This window comes from Peromyscus californicus, unplaced genomic scaffold, assembly GCF_007827085.1.
Source record: "Peromyscus californicus insignis strain IS unplaced genomic scaffold, ASM782708v3 Scaffold_12__1_contigs__length_115047231, whole genome shotgun sequence".
Lineage (NCBI taxonomy): Eukaryota > Metazoa > Chordata > Mammalia > Rodentia > Cricetidae > Peromyscus > Peromyscus californicus.
The window spans coordinates 95,680,697-95,700,152 of record NW_026294413.1 but is presented as its reverse complement, the minus strand read 5'-3'; the positions used below and the strand labels follow the sequence as shown (position 1 = coordinate 95,700,152).

Sequence of the window (19,456 nt, the reverse complement as noted above, 5' to 3'; positions counted from 1 at the left end):
CTCACCTCATCCCCTTTACCTAATTCGGAAACCGCTTCTCTGACATTTGAGGTTCACATGGACTGGATTCTTCTCCTGGATCCCACCTGCTCCAGGTCAGCACCTTGGTAGGCCAGCCAGCTCTATGACCTTTTGCCTTGGCAAAATGGAACTCCAGGATCCATTCTAGGCCTCAAGTCAAGATTAGACTTGAAAGGATTATTCTGAGTTTTCCCACAGGGCATTGGGACAGGGCAGCCCACACCCATCACCATTCTGGGGCTCTTACCTCATTCACAAAGACCCAATGGCTGTCCTTGGAAGCCAGGTTGGTCTCCACAGCCTGCAGAGAGAAAAAGAATGTACATGAACAGAAGCAAGGCAGAAGCTGGCAAACACACAAGATGATGGCTGGGATGAGGTTTTATAAACATTGTCTTTGCAGAATCTTTTCCTCACAAAATATGCCATCCCCCTGGGGCCTACTCTGGCTGCCTTGGACACAATGGACACCATCTGAACTCGGATATCTGATTTCACCATCCTTCCATGCCCTCCTGCACTGGCCAGGAGGAAGGTTAGAGACCCTCGTCAGTCCTACACACATCACAGACCACAAGTACAGTCAAAGCCTCCCTTCTCCAAGAATGCATGCAAACTCCTTTCCAAAACAGCACGTAAGGATAGCATTATCATTAAACAAAACTACAGAACTAGGAAACTGACATACTGGATTTATGGCAGTCCGTCCAGCCGTGCTGAGCAACACCAGGAAAACAGAAGACACTAGCTAAACTGCAATGTGGCTTCGCATTATTTTTAGGATCCACGGAGCTGGGTTCTTTCCAGTTATTGAGGATGGGCCCATGCCCAACATCCTCTCAGCACTACTTTGGAATCGAACTTGCCATTGTTATGTGTGAATGGCCACCACTTTATTGCTTCTTGTTACCTACTTTCTTTGCCAGGTTTGGGTGGGGACTCCACAAGATTAAGGTCTACAGCTCTCAGACCACAGTTGGGTCCCACAACTTTGCTCTGACACCAACATATAGCAGGCGTTCAATCAACACAGCCTGACATATGAATAAGTGAGAGACGGCAGCAGATAAAATCCTGTTCCTTGTCTTGTTTGCAAGCTTTGAGCTTGTTTGTTCATGGGCTTGTTTGTGTTTGTTTTTATTTAAGGAAGGGTCTTATATAGCAAAGGCTGGTCTAAAATCCACTGTGTACCCAAGACTAGCCTCAAACTCCTGATCCTCCCACTTCCAACTCCCAAGGCCTACGATTACAGTCATGCACCACCATGCCTGGCTCTCATGCATGTGTTTATAGGTGCTTTCGCTCTCCTTAAATTAGAAAGCCAGAAGACTGAAAGAACTGGAAGGCGTTGATGATTTGTAAGCCTGTCCTGTAAGAATGCTCATGGAGAGCATGTGCCAAGAGCTTGCTGAGCACCAGGCATTGTGCCAAGCCATCTATGAACCTGGGAAAGAGCTTTCAGATTTACTCCTTTTCTTTTTACATTTTTTTTTTACATTTTGGCAATGTAATTTTTATTACTTATTTGATTTTAAAAATATAGACAAATTAAGATGCTTAATTAAACTCACTCCATAACACTTTCTCATTTTAAACAAATTGCTAATGTAGTAATAACTCGCCATTTATTCCTCCAGATTCATCCACTGGAAGCTGTCTGAAGTGGCCCCTTCCAGAAGCTTCTATAGTCATATCATGCAAATATGTATCTCCACATTCACAGAAGACAGATGTTTTAAAATCACATTTGGAAATGCATATCAGGTAAAAATTCTCATTACGAACTTATTGATATATCAAATTTACATTTTCTTATCAGTATGCACAGAGAGGGGATTGTTCTTAACAAAGTAGATGTAGTGATGTCAGAGCCTACACCTCAGACCCAGCCAGTGTTTGCCTAGCAATGTTCTCAAGGTTCTTGGTCCTGTGTGGTGCTGAGGCACCCACAGTATCAGAGCACAGAGCTCCGTGAGGCCCTTGCTACATGGAAACAGATAGTAGTATGCTTGGGAAACACAGTAGATCATGAATATAGAGACCACAAAGAGCCCAGGAGAGTTTGAGCCCATCAGCCCTTAACAGACAACCTCACAGGATGCCAAGTACAGGCACAAAGCTTTTCCTGAACCACTCAGAGCTGGAAAACATAGACTGACCTGTCTATATCCTAGGAATGAGACAGTACTAGGCAATGAAAAGATGGACCCAGATAAGAGTGTGAGACAGAAGGAAACAACCCCACCCACTATCATTTGTCTAGTGAAGCCACATATAAAGTACACACAACACTTGCTGCTCTCCTGTCTGCAAAATTATGTAACCATTGAGGCCAGAAAGAGGGAAATTCAGAGACTGAGGTTCATAAATGTCCCACAACTTTCACAGGAAACAGAGATAAGAATATGGTCACTCTAGTCCTCTAGAGGTTCACCCTCACGCTTCCATTTTCTCACATCTATCCACATCTCTCCTGTATCCTTTGGTCATGTGAGCCTTACCCAATTAACATTACATTTCTCGGGATAAACAGATCCCTGACCACCTCAGGAAGGAGGCTCTGGGTACTGGCTTATACCCTTGGAAGAAAATGAGCCTCAAAGAGGCCAAAGGCTTCTATGCACCATGGTGCTATATCCTGAAATACTTCTAATCCCATGCTGCAAGCCTGGAGAGCCAGGCTGCCTCAAGAGAAGCTTATGGGATCCAAGAGCCAGTGTCTCTTGAGGACTCTGAACTATGAGCGGTGAACGGAGAGCACCTTAGGGTAGAGTCTTGCCTACCCAGCCTAGAGTCCCCCTCTTCTCAGATGTCTTTAGATATCTAATACCATGGTGATGAGAAAAAAAGTACAGGAATGTGATCTAAACACTGTGAACACAGTGCTGGGCCCTTGCTGAATTCAATCCCTAACCTTTCAGAATTCCCTTAATGTTCACTTGTTACAACAGCAACTTGCATATCAAATGAGCCTACAACACAGAGCTTGGAGGATCTCCTAAGATCCCAAAGTCTGGAATGCTAAACAAAATCTCAACAGGGGCAGGTCGATGAGCCCGAACTCAAAACTAAAATAGCAAATGCTAAAGACTGAGAGTAGAGGCACTGGGTCTACCCTTGGTGTTGATCTAAGTCAGGCACCCCAGCAATGGAAGAACCCATACCCTGCATGTCAGTCATGAAGTGAGGCAGTTTAAGCCAACAGCCACGTAAGTAACAAGGAACTCTCACTGGACAGGACAATGAAGGTGTATAATCAAAGGAAGAACTGTCTTGTGAAGAGTCCAACTTACTCTTTGCAGCATCTAAGGGTGGATTTACAGTGAATGAATGATTCTAGTAATCAGAGAAGATAAACACAGCAGAAGAAAGGTTTTCTACCTTTCCAGGTAAAACAAATAGGCCGCCTCAGGGTAATGAGGCCCATCAGAAGTACCACAATGTCAATGTCAACAGTGGCTTGGGAAGTTAATAGTGACTTGGAGGACAACCATGGGTGAGAGACATAACACCATGGTGAACCAACATCCATTGTAATGATTCCCAAGACAGGCAGGAAGTAAGAAGCCCCTAAAAAGTTGTTTAAAACAGTAGGCCCTGGCCTCACTACAGAGGGTTCTAATTCACTGAGAGCAGCCAACTGCATAACACCGTAGTGGTTTCCAAGCTCCAACCTGCACCTTGACCCTGAGATCTCTCCCATAGAACCTGTAGTTCTTTGAATCAGAAAGTACAGGTGCATTTTGCAGCTGAGAGGTGCCAGCATTGCCAATGACCATGGTCAATTGCTGGGAGATCCTAGGGAGTGTGTAGGAACATGGGTCCCCTAAGATGTCGTCCTACCTGATCTCTGACTCAGGCATTGAAGATACTGGCAGAGAGAATTGATTAGGAAACCCCGCAGGATGGCTGGCCAATTTCCCTGTCCTACTTTCCCTCACCAATTAAGCAACAGCTAATTTGTTAAGCCTCTTTTTCCCACATGAGATAAATAGCACTCAGATACAGCCTTTTTTTCCAGAGGGCACAGCTCACACAGAGACTGGGATAGGTGGTAAGAAAGGGTAGCTACTGCAGACGGAGCAAAGCCACACTTGCCTCCCTTGGCAATTAGTGGGGAGCTGCCGGCTCTGTGGGATGAGTCCTAACTGCTCACAGACCAGAGGGCAGGGTCCCTCTCATCACTGCTGGTTTCCCTTCTAAGTGTCAGCCTCTCCCTTCTCCTCCCATAGATATCTGTGGCAGACAGAAACGAGTCCTTCTTTCATCATGGAGCAAGTATGGTACAGAGGATCCTTTGCTGTATGCTCCCTGGCAATCTGTGTCACCTCTCCAAGCACATTTTTGTGACCCATAGCACTTGAGTGCCAACCATGCTATGGTACTCTGCCTAAATCCCCTCACACCATAGTGGGATATTTGATTACTCAAATGTCCTATGTGTTAATTCTCAACCACCAACACCCAAGGCTCAGGCTGCCAGAACTGTACTTGGCACTCATGATTACATGGGAATTTGTACCCTAAACAAGAACTCAGGCTGACACAGATGCAAATCCCAGCTATCTTCTCTCTGGCGGGTATGTCCTTCGGTGTCATCTCAGCTATCCCAGAATCCAGCTACAGAATGAGGTCACAATTACGTCACTTGGCGTCCTTCATGTCCCTGTTCCACATCTCCAAGTACCTGCTGGTTTTCTTGTCTGAATTCCTCTGGGAATACTTCATAAATAATTGTCATCTGATCCTCTCCTCTCAAAGTCTGCTTCTGGGATCCCAATCTGAAATGAACAGCTCCAGCCTGGGGTAATGTTAAGAATTAAATGGCTTTACGTGTTATTTTACCAATTCTGGAAGGGGCTCAATATATGATCAGTTGTAGCACAAATCTTAAAAGTTCTTATTAATAAAACAAACCTAGAGCAAGGTATTGGGGTGAATGCTGGATGATCAGAGAAGCAGAACAAGCCACAGCTTCCTCGCCTCACCAATTCCTCAGCTGATCTTGTTTCCTCCAACTGGAAGCCTCTGTGTCCTCATCTGAATAGATCTCAGCTGAACTGCTTCTCGAAAGCATGAAAGCTTAACCAGCTAGTTCCTGGTCCTCACGCCTTATATACCTTTCTGCTTTCTGCCATCACTTCCTGGGATTAAAGGCGTGAGTCACCATGCCTGACTGTTTCCAGTGTGGCTTTAAACTCACAGAGATCCGAATGGATCTCTGCCTCCCAAGTGATAGGATTAAAGGCGTGTATGCCACCATTTTCTGGTCTCTATATCTACTGGCTGTTCTGTTCTCTGACCCCAGATAAGTTTATTAGGGGAAACACAATACCACCACAATCAGTCATTGCAAAAGTCCTCCTATTTCCTTCCTCCTGCTTCTCCTGCCTTGTAGTCATCTCAGGGTCTTTCCCATCATCATTCCAGCATCTCTTCCAAGTGCATAATTCCTTCCTTCCTTCACTCAACAGACAAGAACAGCCATCCATGCCTTGACATCTGTCTTAATACTCCACTAAATGCCATGTGTCTGCCATTACAGGGTCAAATAGTGATTTGGTTGGGGGGGGGGAGAATGTGTGTAGCCTTACAAAGTGGTAGGTGATGTCTCCTCCACATTCCCAGAGGCCTCAGAGAAGCCTAGCATGGTACCTCCCCTCTCTTGCCCAGCATGGGATTCTCCAGCCACATGGCACCACAGGTATCTACAATGCAGAGCTGGCTCAACCCGGGAAGTTGATGGCAGCTCCTATATCCTGCAGGTGTGTATTGGGGGGTATAGGTGATAAAGTCTTGTGCCCAGAGACAACTTTCTCATTTACCTCCATCAAGTGGCAAGTTTGTTAGGTTTCTCCCTGGAGTTGACAACCATGGATGTTGGTACCATCCTTAAGAAAAAGCAGGACGGAGCCCCAAGCCTCTTCCTGAGACTTAGAGGCCGGCCCCCAGCTCCCATCTTGCTCCGGACGTCCCTTTTGGAACACTCGTGAGTACCCTTCCTTGCCCCAGACCCCATCCCTGGGCACCAGCCACTCCAGGGAAGACCTGCCCAACTCGGCCCCAGGTTCTGGCCACCGGGCAGGTTCCCTGCTAGCCGCACCAGGAAGGATCCCCTTCTCCAAGACCCCTGGCAGACCCTGCAGTCTCCACGCCCTGCCACCACGCCCATCCGCCTGAGCCCCAAGCCTCTTCCTGAGACTTAGAGGCCGGCCCCCAGCTCCCATCTTGCTTCGGACTTCCCTTTTACAACACTGGTGAGTGCCCGTCCTTGCCCCAGACCCCATCCCTGGGCACCAGCCACTCCAGGGAAGACCTGCCCAACTCGGCCCCAGGTTCTGGCCACCGGGCAGGTTCCCTGCTAGCCCCACCAGGAAGGATCCCCTTCTCCAAGACCCCTGGCAGACCCTGCAGTCTCCACGCCCTGCCACCACGCCCATCCGCCTGAGCCCCAAGCCTCTTCCTGAGACTTAGAGGCCGGCCCCCGGCTCCCATCTTGCTCCGGACTTCCCTTTTGGAACACTGACTTCCCTTTTGGAACACTGGTCTGTCTGAACCAAGTCTGCGAATAAGGCCAAGAACGAACCACAAGGAGATGGGCAGACGTCAAGGCAGAAACATATACAACAAAATGAATAGCAATACAGCATCACCAGGCCCTAGCCCTCCTCCAACACCTAGACCTGAACATCAGAAATTGGAAGAAGCAGAAGAAAACAGCCTTATGAATGACATCATGAAGAAGTTAGAGGCTTGCGTAGAGGAAAAGACAAAAAAATGTGAAGAACGCTGTAAACAACTAGAGGAAAGGGCAAACAAATTAGAAGAAATCAATAAAGTCCTGGAAGAAAACAATAAAATACTGAGAGAAAATCAAGAAAAATCAATGAAACAAATGAAGGAAACAGTCCAAGACCTGAAAAGGGAAATAGAAAAAATGAAGAAGACACAAACAGAGGGAATGCTGGAAATAGAAAATCTGAGAAAACGATTGGGAACTTCAGATGCAAGTATAATCAACAGAATGCAAGAGATGGAAGAGAGGATCTCTAGCGTTGAAGATACAATAGAAGAAATACATTCATCAGTCAAAGAAAACACTAAAGCCAACAAAGTCATGAACCAAAATGTCCAAGAAATTTGGGACACCATGAAAAGACCAAACCTAAGAATAATAGGGGTCGAAGAAGGAGAAGAATACCAACTCAAGGGCACAGAAAATATATTCAACAAGATCATAGAAGAAAACTTTCCCAACTTAAAGAAGGAAATGCCTATGAAGATACAAGAAGCTTATAGAACACCAAACAGACTAGACCCGCAAAAAAAGTCCCCTCGCCACATAATAGTTAAACAACTAAACGTACAGAATAAAGAAAGAATATTAAGAGCAGCAAAGGAAAAAGGCCAAGTGACATATAAAGGCAAACCCATCAGAATAACACCCGATTTCTCAATGGAGACTTTGAAAGCCAGAAGAACCTGGACAGATGTAATGCAGACACTAAGAGACCATGGATGTCAACCTAGACTAATATACCCAGCAAAACTTTCAATCACCATAGATGGAGTGAACAAGACATTCCATGACAAAGCCAGATTTAAACAATACTTATCCACAAACCCAGCCCTACAGAAAGCACTAGAAGGAAAATTCCAATCTAAGGAAGTCAGATACACCCTCGAAAACACAGGCAACAGATAAAGCCACAGCAGTAAACCCCAACGTATAGAAGTACCCACACATCACCACCAAAAAATAACAGGAATGAACAATCACTGGTCATTAATTTCCCTCAATATCAATGGACTTAATTCACCTATAAAAAGACATAGGCTTACAGAATGGATACGAAAGCAGGACCCATCTTTCTGCTGCATACAAGAAACACATCTCAAATTCAAAGATAGACACTACCTAAAAATAAAAGGCTGGGGAAAGACTTTCCAATCAAACGGTCTTAAGAAACAAGCGGGTGTAGCCATCCTGATATCCAGCAAAATAGACTTCAAACTAAAATCAATCAAAAGAGATCAAGAAGGGCATTACATACTCATCACAGGAAAGATCCACCAAGATGAAGTCTCAATTCTGAATATTTATGCCCCAAACACAAGGGCACCCACATATGTAAAAGAAACATTACTAAAGCTTAAATCACATATAAAACCCCACACATTAATAGTGGGAGACCTCAACACCCCACTTTCACCACTGGACAGATCTCCCAAATTGAAACTTAACAGAGAAATAAAGGACTTAACTGATGTCATGACTCAAATGGACTTAATCGATATCTACAGAACATTCCATCCTAACAAAAAAGAATATACCTTCTTCTCAGCACCCCATGGAACCTTCTCTAAAATTGACCACATACTTGGCCACAAAACAAATCTAAACAGATACAAAACAATTGGAATAACCTCCTGTGTTCTATCAGACCACCATGGTCTAAAGTTGGATTTCAACAACAACAAAAACTACAGAAAACCTGCAATCTCATGGAAACTGAATAATACCCAACTGAATCACCAATGGGTTAAGGAAGAAATAAAGAAAGAAATTAAAGACTTCCTAGAGATCAATGAAAATGAAGACACCACATATCCAAATTTATGGGACACTATGAAAGCAGTACTAAGAGGGAAATTCATAGCACTAAATGCCCACATAAATAAGTTGGAGAAATCTCACACTAGAGACTTAACAGCATACCTGAAAGCTCTAGAACAAGAAGAAGCACAGTCTCCCAGGAAAAATAGACGCCAGGAAATTATCAAAGTGAGAGCTGAAATCAATAAAATAGAAACAAAGAGAACAATACAAAAAATTAATGAAACAAAGAGTTGGTTCTTTGAGAAAATCAACAAGATAGACAAGCCCTTATCCAAACTAACCAAAAGACAGAGAGAGAGCATCCAAATCAACAAAATCAGAAATGAAAAGGGGGACATAACAACAGACATTGAGGAAATCCAGAGAATCATCAGGTCATACTTCAAAAACCTCTATTCGACAAAACTGGAAAACCTAAAAGAAATGGATAACTTTCTGGATAGGTACCACATACCTAAGTTAAATCAAGACCAGATAAACTATTCAAATAGTCCAATAACCCCTAACGAAATAGAAACAGTCATTAAAAGTCTCCCAACCAAAAAAAGCCCAGGACCAGATGGTTTCAGCGCAGAATTCTACCAGATCTTCAAAGAAGAGTTAATACCAATACTCTCTAAATTGTTCCACACAATAGAAACAGAAGGAACATTACCAAACTCCTTCTACGAGGCTACAATTACCCTAATTCCTAAACCAAACAAGGATACAACAAAGAAAGAGAACTACAGACCGATCTCCCTCATGAACATTGATGCAAAAATACTCAATAAAATACTGGCAAACAGACTCCAAGAACACATCAAAACAATTATCCACCATGATCAAGTAGGATTCATTCCAGGGATGCAAGGGTGGTTCAACATACGAAAGTCCGTCAATGTAATACACCATATAAACAAACTCAAAGAAAAAAACCATATGATCATCTCACTGGATGCAGAAAAGGCATTTGACAAAATCCAACACCCCTTCATGATAAAGGTATTGGAGCGATCAGGAATACAGGGAACATACCTAAACATAATAAAGGCAATTTACAGCAAGCCAACAGCCAACATCAAATTAAATGGAGAGAAACTCAAAGCAATCCCACTAAAATCAGGAACAAGGCAAGGCTGTCCACTCTCCCCATACTTATTCAATATAGTACTTGAAGTTCTAGCCAGAGCAATAAGACAACATAAGGAGATTAAGGGGATACAAATTGGAAAGGAAGAAGTCAAGCTTTCCCTATTTGCAGATGACATGATAGTATACTTGAGCGACCCCAAAGATTCCACCAAGGAACTGATACAGCTTATAAACACCTTCAGCAACATAGCAGGATACAAGATCAACTCAAAAAAATCAGTAGCCCTCCTATATACAATGGACAAAGAAGCGGAGAAGGAAATCAGAGATACATCACCCTTTACTATAGCCACAAATGACATAAAATACCTTGGGGTAACACTAACCAAGCAAGTGAAGGACCTATATGACAAGAACTTTAAGTCCCTGAAAAAAGAAATTGAAGAAGATGTCAGAAAATGGAAAGATCTCCCATGCTCATGGATAGGCAGGACTAACATAGTAAAAATGGCAATCTTACCAAAAGCAATCTACAGATTCAATGCAATCCCCATCAAAATACCAACACAATTCTTCACAGACCTGGAAAAAATAATACTCAACTTCATATGGAAAAACAAAAAACCCAGGATAGCCAAAGGAATCCTGTACAATAACACAACTTCTGGAGGCATCACGATCCCTGACTTCAAGCTCTACTATAGAGCTACAGTAATAAAAACAGCTTGGTACTGGCATAAAAACCGACATGTGGACCAATGGAATCGAATTGAAGACCCTGACATTAATCCGCACACCTATGAACATATAATTTTTGACAAAGAAGCCAAAAGTGCACAATGGAAAAAAGAAAGGATCTTCAACAAATGGTGCTGGCAAAACTGGATATCAACATGTAGAAGGCTGCAAATAGATCCATATCTATCACCGTGCACAAAACTTAAGTCCAAGTGGATCAAGGACCTCAACATAAATCCAGCTACTCTGAACCTGCTAGAAGAGAAAGTAGGAAGTAGTCTTGAACGCATTGGCATAGGAGACCACTTCCTAAATAGAACACCAGTAGCACAGACTCTGAGACAAACAATCAATCAATGGGACCTCTTGAAACTGAGAAGCTTTTGTAGAGCAAAGGATACGGTCAACAAGGCAAAGCGACAGCCTACAGAATGGGAAAAGATCTTCACCAACCCCACATCTGACAGAGGACTGATATCCAGAATATATAAGGAATTCAAGAAATTAGACATCAAAATGCCCAACAGTCCAATTAAGAAATGGGCTATAGAACTAAACAGAGAATTCTCAACAGAGGAAACTCAAAGGGCCGAAAGACATTTAAGGAACTGCTCAACATCCCTAATCATCAGGGAAATGCAAATCAAAACAACTCTGAGATACCACCTTACGCCTGTCAGAATGGCTAAGATCAAAAACACTGAAGACACCTTATGCTGGAGAGGATGTGGAGCTAGGGGAACTCTCCTCCACTGCTGGTGGGAATGCAAGCTTGTACAACCACTTTGGAAATCAATATGGCGCTTTCTTAGAAAATTGGGAATCAGTCTCCCCCAAGATCCAGTTATACCACTCTTGGGCATATACCCAAGAAATGCTCAACCACACCATAAGAGCACTTGTTCAGTTATGTTCATATCAGCATTGTTTGTAATAGCCAGAACATGGAAACAACCCAGATGCCCTTCAACTGAAGAATGGATAAACAAAATGTGGTACATATACACAATGGAATACTACTCAGCAGAGAAAAACAATGGCATCGTGAGGTTTGCAGACAAATGGATGGATCTAGAAAAAATCATCCTGAGTGAGGTAACCCAGACTCAGAAAGACAAACATGGTATGTACTCACTCATAGCAGGATACTAGACATGAAACAAGGATGACTTGTCTGCTACTCACATCACCAGGGAGGCTACCTGGAAAACAGGACCCCAAGAAAGACACAGGGATCACCCAATGACAGAGAAATGGAATGAGATCTACATGAACAGCCTGGACATGAGTGGGGGTAATGAAAGGCGAGGGTTGAGGGAAAGAGGGCTTGGGGGAGCGGGAGATCCCAGCTGGATCAACAACAGAGAGGGAGAACAAGGAATAGGAGACCATGGTAAATAAAGACCACATGAGAATAGGAAGAAGCAAAGTGCTAGAGAGGCCCACAGAAATCCACAAAGATACCCACACAACAGACTGCTGGCAGTGGTTGAGAGACAGCCCGAACTGACCTACTCTGGTGATGGGATGGCCAAACACCCTAATTGTTGTGCTAGAAACCTCATCCAACTACTGAGGGATCTGGATGCAGAGATCCATGACTAGGCCCCGGGTGGATCTCTGGGAGTCCAATTAGCGAGAATGAGGAGGGTTTATATGAGCGAGAATTGTTGAGACCAAGGTTGGATAAAGCACAGGGACAAATAGCCAAATGAATGGAAACACATGAACTATGAACCAATGGCTGAGGGGTCCCCACTGGATCAGGCCCTCTGAACGGATGAGACAGTTGATTGGCTTGATCTGTTTGGGAGGCACCCAGGCAGTGGGACCAGATCTTGTGCTCATTGCATGAGTTGGCTGTTTGAAACCTGGGGCCTATGCAGGATTGTTTGGCTCGGCCTGGGAGGAGGGGACTAGACCTACCTGGACTGAGTCTACCAGGTTGACCTCAGTCTGTGGGGAAGGCTTTGCCCTGGAGGAGATGGGAATGGGGGGGGGGGGTTGGGGGGAAGGTGAGGGGGACGGGAGGGGGGAGAACAAGGGAATCCGTGGCTGATATGTAGAACTGAATTGTATTGCAAAATAAATTAATAAAAAAAAAAAAGAAAAAAGAAAAAGCAGGACAGAGACCTAAGTAACTACAGGAGTTACACATGGACCTAGTCAGGCCCTAGGTCTCAATGAACACAGAGGGACTGCCACAGGGGCCCAATGCAGATAGTCCTGCTGCATTGTCATGAATCCTGCAAAGCTTTGCCAAGCTGACAAGAATCCATGTGCCTGGCTAGTGTGTCTTGTCAAGACCAGCAAACACAAAATTTAAAGGGAAAAAAATGAGGAGATGGGACTTCAAAGGGATCAAGTTTATTTTCTTCCATCCCTTTTGATCACAGAGAAGCAGCAGAAGATGGTGGGAACAGTGGTGGAGATGACACAGACAGACAGTGGAAGGGGCATAGTGTTCAGACACATGCCCATGTATGTGTAGATTGCATGGACATACACATTGACACCCACATGTCCTGTGGAGGTGAATGTATGATGTCATAGGTAGACCCTGGCTAAAAGAGCAGAGAGCAATTGTTCTTCCCACCCCTGGGAAGACTAAGTGTGGATGGGACTATGTCTCCTTGCTTGTAAGCAGCAGCCCGATGTGAACCTCCAGTTTGTTTATTTTTTTCCCCATGGCCAACTGCAACAATACTACAGTATATAGGACACAGGACTTCAACACGCCATCCTGTGGGCCCACTCAGAAATGAGACATGTCACTTCCATTCTGGCCACCCTGATCCACAGCCTCCATAGAGAAAGAGATTCTGGCAATGTTCCAGCTTTGGGCTCCCTAGCAGGCTCTGGGCAGAAAGCAGTTCCCGAGCATAGCAGAAATGGCAAGTATCAGGCACCGTGCCTAGATTGAGGCTGGAGAGGGTTGACAGCTGTCCCTTGATTATGTGGTGATGAGGATCAGTTCCATATGGAAGCAAGAGAACACAGGTGCTCAGGACACTGTAGGATGCACTGCCAACCTGGACACACTTGTGTCCTTACACTGTTAAACAGAACCAAGTTTGAGGCATTTCTAAGGCCAGTGGGAGCCTGCTTCTAAGTCTCCTCTGGGACACTTCAATGCAACATCTCCTCGACTTCATATCCCATACACATCATTTGTTCTCAACAATCTACACAGGTACCCATTTCATGTCAGAAAACAGAGTTCTATGTAGACTCCGACTTTTTCAAGACTGTTTAGCCGAGAATGGATTGGAATGCTAGCCTGAGTCTGTATGCTCAAACCTTCATCACATGGCTCCCCAGAAGGCTAAAACAATCATCTGAGAAAGTATATTATCCTGCAAACCTCGCCCAGTTCCCACAACAGTGGAAACAAAATAAGGCATTTTTTGTTTATTCTCCTGTTTGTCTGCCTGTCTCATTTCGAAGCAAAGCCATTATGTGCAGCAGTGCCTTCATCCTCCAGGCTAATTCATTCTCACAAGCTCAGGACCATTATTCCGCTGCTGTTCTTAGGTGTGAGCCTGTTTCCCTTTATCTTGGCCTCTAGGACTAGGAAACGGAGTGGAAAGAACTCCGCGTGGACGCTTTCCAGCTCCATTGCTAAGGGTTTATTTTACCAAGTACAAATGGCACTGATAATTTATGTGTGCGTTAATTGTTGGCCACTTATCTAGGCAACCCCCTCCCAACACTGGCAGCCTGGGATAATGAAAGCATGTCAGCAATTAGCATCTTTTAAAAACCTAACTCTCCCACTTGAGAACATTCCCCCCATGGAGCCCAAGGCCTGGCACTCTCCCAAGGACAGACATTGAGCTAGCTCAGAGACTCGCTGCTGCCATTATAGCAACACGCTGTTTAGGAACAGCTCTCCCTGGGCAATGTCACCCACTGAAAGCATGACCTGCAACACTCCGTGATGGGCAAGGATGGTTGGTTTCATTGATGGAGGAGCCCGTTTACAAGAAAACCAGCTAAGCAGCCACCGTGAGTCCTGAGTGTCAGAAGCCATGTCCAAAACAACAAGGCAACTGGAAAGAGCAGGTATTATGAACTGCCTGGAGCCACGGTACCCCCAGATTCTTGCTGTCTTTGACAGAGTCTAAGAGTGAGGCCCAGACATTCTGTTTAACTTAGTCTTGTCTCCAGAACTTCTTCTTCACAGAAAATGTCTATCTTGGTTTCTTTGGTGGCAACGGAACACTCTGGCCAAAGCCACTTGAGTGAGGAAATGGTTTGCTCAGTTCACACTTCCATCAAGGAGAGCAGCCAGGGCAGGAAGGCAAGGCAGGGACTTGAAGCACAGACCACGGTGGAATCTGCTTGGTGGCTCACTCACAAGTTTATGCTTACCCTTTTATAGCTCAGAACCACCTGCCCCAAGAATGGTGCTTCCACAGTGACCTGGGCCCCCCTCCATCAATGAGGACAGCCCCCTGCAGACATGTCTACAAGCCACTCTAATGTAGATAACTCTTCAACTGAGGCTCTCTTCTCAGACAATTCTAGGCTGCTTCAAGTTGAAAATTAAAGTGAACTAAGACAGCACCCTAAAATTATTCTCATGGTTCCCCCAAGGTCTGAGATGCCACAGAGAAATCTTGGACCCACAGTGGTCTTTTCAAGGCCCCCCCCCCCCCACTGAGCTCTTTTGAGCAGCCAGCCCTTCCTGACTCACCTGGTGTCACATGTTTCCAATTCACCAACATTTCTTCTAGAGTTTTATAAAAGCTCAGGGATCCGTTTATGGGGGATCCAGAAAAATTGGGCCCCAGGAAAGGTTGTTCAACATGGAGTGAGGGAGGACAGTAAGGGTCTCAGAATAGCGATTATGCTGATTTAGGAAAAAGAAATCATAACTGATTCAATGCATGTAAACTCGATAGATTCCAGTCTTATCATCAGACTGACTCCATCCACTCTTGTCTGAATTTGAGATAAATAACCAGTCCAAACTGGACACAGGGTAGGAGTGTCAGTTCCCAGCCTCCAGGGCAGGAAGACTCATTACAGAACATTTGTGGCTCCTTCAGATGAAATAGAGACAGGTTCTAGGGCTATGCAGGATGTAGAATTTACTGTAATAAAAAGAGAGAATATGCTACATGTGGACAATTTATGAGGAAACGCTAATCTCAGCAGAAAAATGGCACGGAGTCTGCTTGCAGGCACGATCTGTTTAATAAGATCAACTAGGAGAAGTGGAGCCAGGCACCACCAATGAGTACTGGCTGACGGATACTTGGACTTTAATCAGTGATCTATAATTCCCCACCTCCTGCAGGGCACAGAAACCAAATAAGGCTGTCCATGCTCTCACTCCCATTGACACTCAGTCTGTATCCTGAAGGGAGGCCACGGGAGCCTGGCTGTTCTATCCAATCTTGTCTCACAGATGAACGAGAAAGGCTTTCTTCCAGGCCCTTGGCCACATGGATGCCGTGATACAATCCCTTTTGAGGACCCAAGTCTACAGTAAAACAAATCACTTCTGAGCTTATTTGTGCCCTGATCTGGTTTAGCAAAGGCAGCCACCAACCTCAGCACTGTAGCCTGTGAGCAATCAAATGGCTTGGTCCTTCTCCACTCCAGGGCAGGGGACACAGACCTTGGGTGGCAGGTGGCTGCTTGCAGCCATTTCTCACACATTTGCTGTTCAGCTCCAGCTCCAAATGATTTTTCGGAAACAAGCAAAGCGAACTCCAGACTGATTAGCAATGTTTTCATCTCTCTCATGGGTATTCCCATGTTCAAACTGGAGCTTGCAAAGGCGCTGCTTGCATCCAAAGACTTGCTGCTCCAGGTACCCACAGTATCAGATGCTCCTGATGAAGCATACAGGGGAATGTGTGGGGGCAAGACAGTCCCTCCAGGCACCGCTGGGTCACATCACACACCAGAGGCCTGCCCTCCCATGTATCCCATGTATAGCTTTCAGCTCCAGAGACCCAGACCCCAGACGGGGCTATCTACGGGGGTTAAAACAGCTACACTGCCTCAATATGCTCAATTAGAACATCAGTCTTTATCACCGTGACCCTTTCAAATCATTCACAAGGTGATTCTGCAGCAGCTCCTAAGCGTGGATCGAATTCCTTTCTCAACCCAAATTGTTTTTAAAAGATGGAAGCCTTAGAATACTTTTTAAAGCAATAAAGTTGAAAGTAGCAATTCTTTACTGAGCTGATAAGAGTTGCCAGGTGTAATTTGTATTCTTTTTTATGAGCCTGGCTTTGTAGAGAATGGAATAGAAAAAAAATATATATATATGTATGTATATATATACATATATATGTGTATATATATACATACATATATATGTATATGTATGTATGTATGTATGTATGTGTGTATATATATATATATTCTTTTCAGTTCTTAGAGACAAGAATGTTTTCTTCCTGGCTGTGTTGGAGGAGGGGCAGTTTGGCTCAGGAAAAGTTGGGAAACATACCCCTGAATTGGGCCATCAGAAAGCCAAAGAGGCACCTGTGGATTAGCAGGAGGCTGGACTGAGGTCAAGGACACTATATATAAACTGCAGTTCACATAGGTACCTTGGCATTCATTTTGAGCCTCTGTCCCCAAGCTGACCAGGAAGCCATGATATAGCACAGATTTCTTGGTGAACATGAAAAAGATTTGGTCATTTCAGTGAGTGTTGGGAGAAGGAGAAATCTCTTCCTTAGTGCATGATACAAGATGCTGTATGGTCTTACATACAGCCATTCTCCAAATATGAAGGGCCACACAATTGAATTCTAGAGTTGGGAATGGCTTTGCCAAAAGTCCTGTGGGCCCCCAGAAAAGCCAAGAAACCCTGCATTCAGTCCTTAGAGCTAATAAGAACAGATCAGATACTAAGTAAGCATAGATTTAGTCCTTTGGGGTATCCCCACCAGCTCAAGCAGCCATCTCCACTGTCCCCACAAAGCACCTGTAAAGGCTTCACCCAAGGATGCTCTACTTGGAGAGAAAAATGAATGCCTATCTCCCAAGGAGACAACACACTACACTTGGAGAGAAAGAAGAGCATTAGGTACTGGATGCACTTGAGTCTTTCGTTCACATGTTGTGAACAAGGATTTGATTCGAAATTTTATTCAGTGAGGTGAAACCCTCTATGGCCTTCGATTAGAGCTTCCCTTTCATTTCTGGATATATTGACTAAACATCACCACTTGCCTAGCCTGTTCCGTCTGGCCACTGCTCTACCTAAATATTCCTCGACATTAGAACTGCTTCCTGCCTCACACAGAAGGACAGGAAGTTTGTAGTTGGATCTGTATATTTAGATTGTAAAGAAGCCTTGGGACTATGCGGCATTCTTCCTGCAGGATCTCCCTTACTGTTCCAGGTTTCAATACACCTCCTACCTTTTGATACAGATACGGCATTTCTCTGCCTAAGAACCACTCATTTGTCAATTAAAAGTGCACATGGTACAACTTCAGTGCTGATTATACTCTGGCTCAAAGTCAGAGGCAGGAGTATCCACAGCATAAGCCAACAGTTATCTCCTGGAACACTGTCAGACCCCATCTGCAGGGTCTTCCACTGGGCAATGGAGCCTATCAATTTGAAGTTCCTGGACTGTATTCCAGGGACTAGAAGGGTTTTAGGAGACAGAAAAGGTTTCTTGTAAAAAACTAAAATCTGTGGCTAGAGAGATGGCTTAGTGGTTAAGAGTGCTTGCTGTTCTTCCAGAGGACCCAAGTTTGGTTCCCAGAACCCATACTGACTCACAACTGTCTATAACTCTAGCTCCAACAGAACTACACACTATTCTGGCCTCCACAGGCACCTCACACACATAGCATATGTACACAGATACGCATAAATAAAAGTAAAACTTTAAAAGTCTCTTTTAAAAATGAAAATGTGGTTAGGACAGATCCGTCCCACCTTGAGAATCACAAAGCACACGAGCAGGCAAGTCCTCATGACACAGAAACTCATCAAACTTGGCTTAGCCTGCTGTTCATCAAACTTCTCTCTCAGGGTATTAGATTTCTTTGGTAAATTAATACACTGTTAATGCACTGGACATTAATGTTACCAGGAAAGAGGGGACTGAATGGAGCCCTAGGCTTTGGAGACCCAGAGGAAGATATCAGGCTGGGAAATCCCCAGTCAGATTTGGAGAGATAAGGATAGCCTTGAAGGTGACTGCCACAGGCATGAGAGGGACATTTGGCCAATCAGTTGGGAGCAGTAAGAGGGGTGTAGAACAGCGGTGAAGAGGCCCTCAGCACGGCAGGAGTCGTTTGCGGAGAGGAGAGAACGCCATTTGAAATTGCTAGAAAGGGAATATTGAGGGGGCGTTGTCCTTAGTAGAAAATTAAAAAGAAAATCTAACATAACTTCTAGATTCATCTTCATCAAAAGAGAAATTAGATTAGGCTCAATAGGGAAGATGGTGGATTCAGACGTGACTTCCTAAGGGGACAGGAAATTGGAGAGGGCAATATTAAAAGCTTGAGAATGGCAAGTAATTGAGGTAGTGAGCAGCAAATGATAAAGGTCCATAGGGACATGTGATACAGTAGCACCTTAGTCTGCAGAATCCCCAGTCTTCCACACACATTCAGTTCCAGCTGTAGGACTACGACCATGAAAACCGGGAACCAAGCAGGGAATGACAGGAGAGCAGAAGCCACACCTCCCCCACCACCTTTATAGCCCAAAGGTTCTTCACTATTGGTTCACTGCTACCAAGCCATGAGAGTCCTAGCGATGGTGCCTTCTACCCAGCTACACGGTTTTCAATCACCGATGATGTCTTTATTAACTTATAGGTTATCCACAGCATCTGTACACGCACACACACTTCCCCTATATGACCGATACTGGTAACAGAAAGTTCTCGACCGAACAGAAGACGTCTCAATTACTGGTGACTGCCATTCTGTTGAAACCAGACCACTGCTCTATCTAAATTCTCAGACCATTTGAGATCCTGCTCATGCCTTCACCCTGGAT

At 44.6% G+C, this 19,456-nt stretch overlaps 1 protein-coding gene across 3 annotated transcripts in view; it reads right to left on the bottom strand.

Annotated features, from left to right (window-relative positions):
* Grid1 (glutamate ionotropic receptor delta type subunit 1) overlaps nucleotides 1-19,456 on the bottom strand; it is a 727,989-nt gene that overhangs the window by 287,754 nt on the left and 420,779 nt on the right. For all 3 annotated transcript variants that reach the window (XM_052733985.1, XM_052733986.1, XM_052733987.1), the window contains one exon: nucleotides 269-322. In XM_052733985.1, the coding sequence (XP_052589945.1) occupies nucleotides 269-322 (54 nt within the window). The remainder of the gene's footprint in view (nucleotides 1-268; nucleotides 323-19,456) is intronic.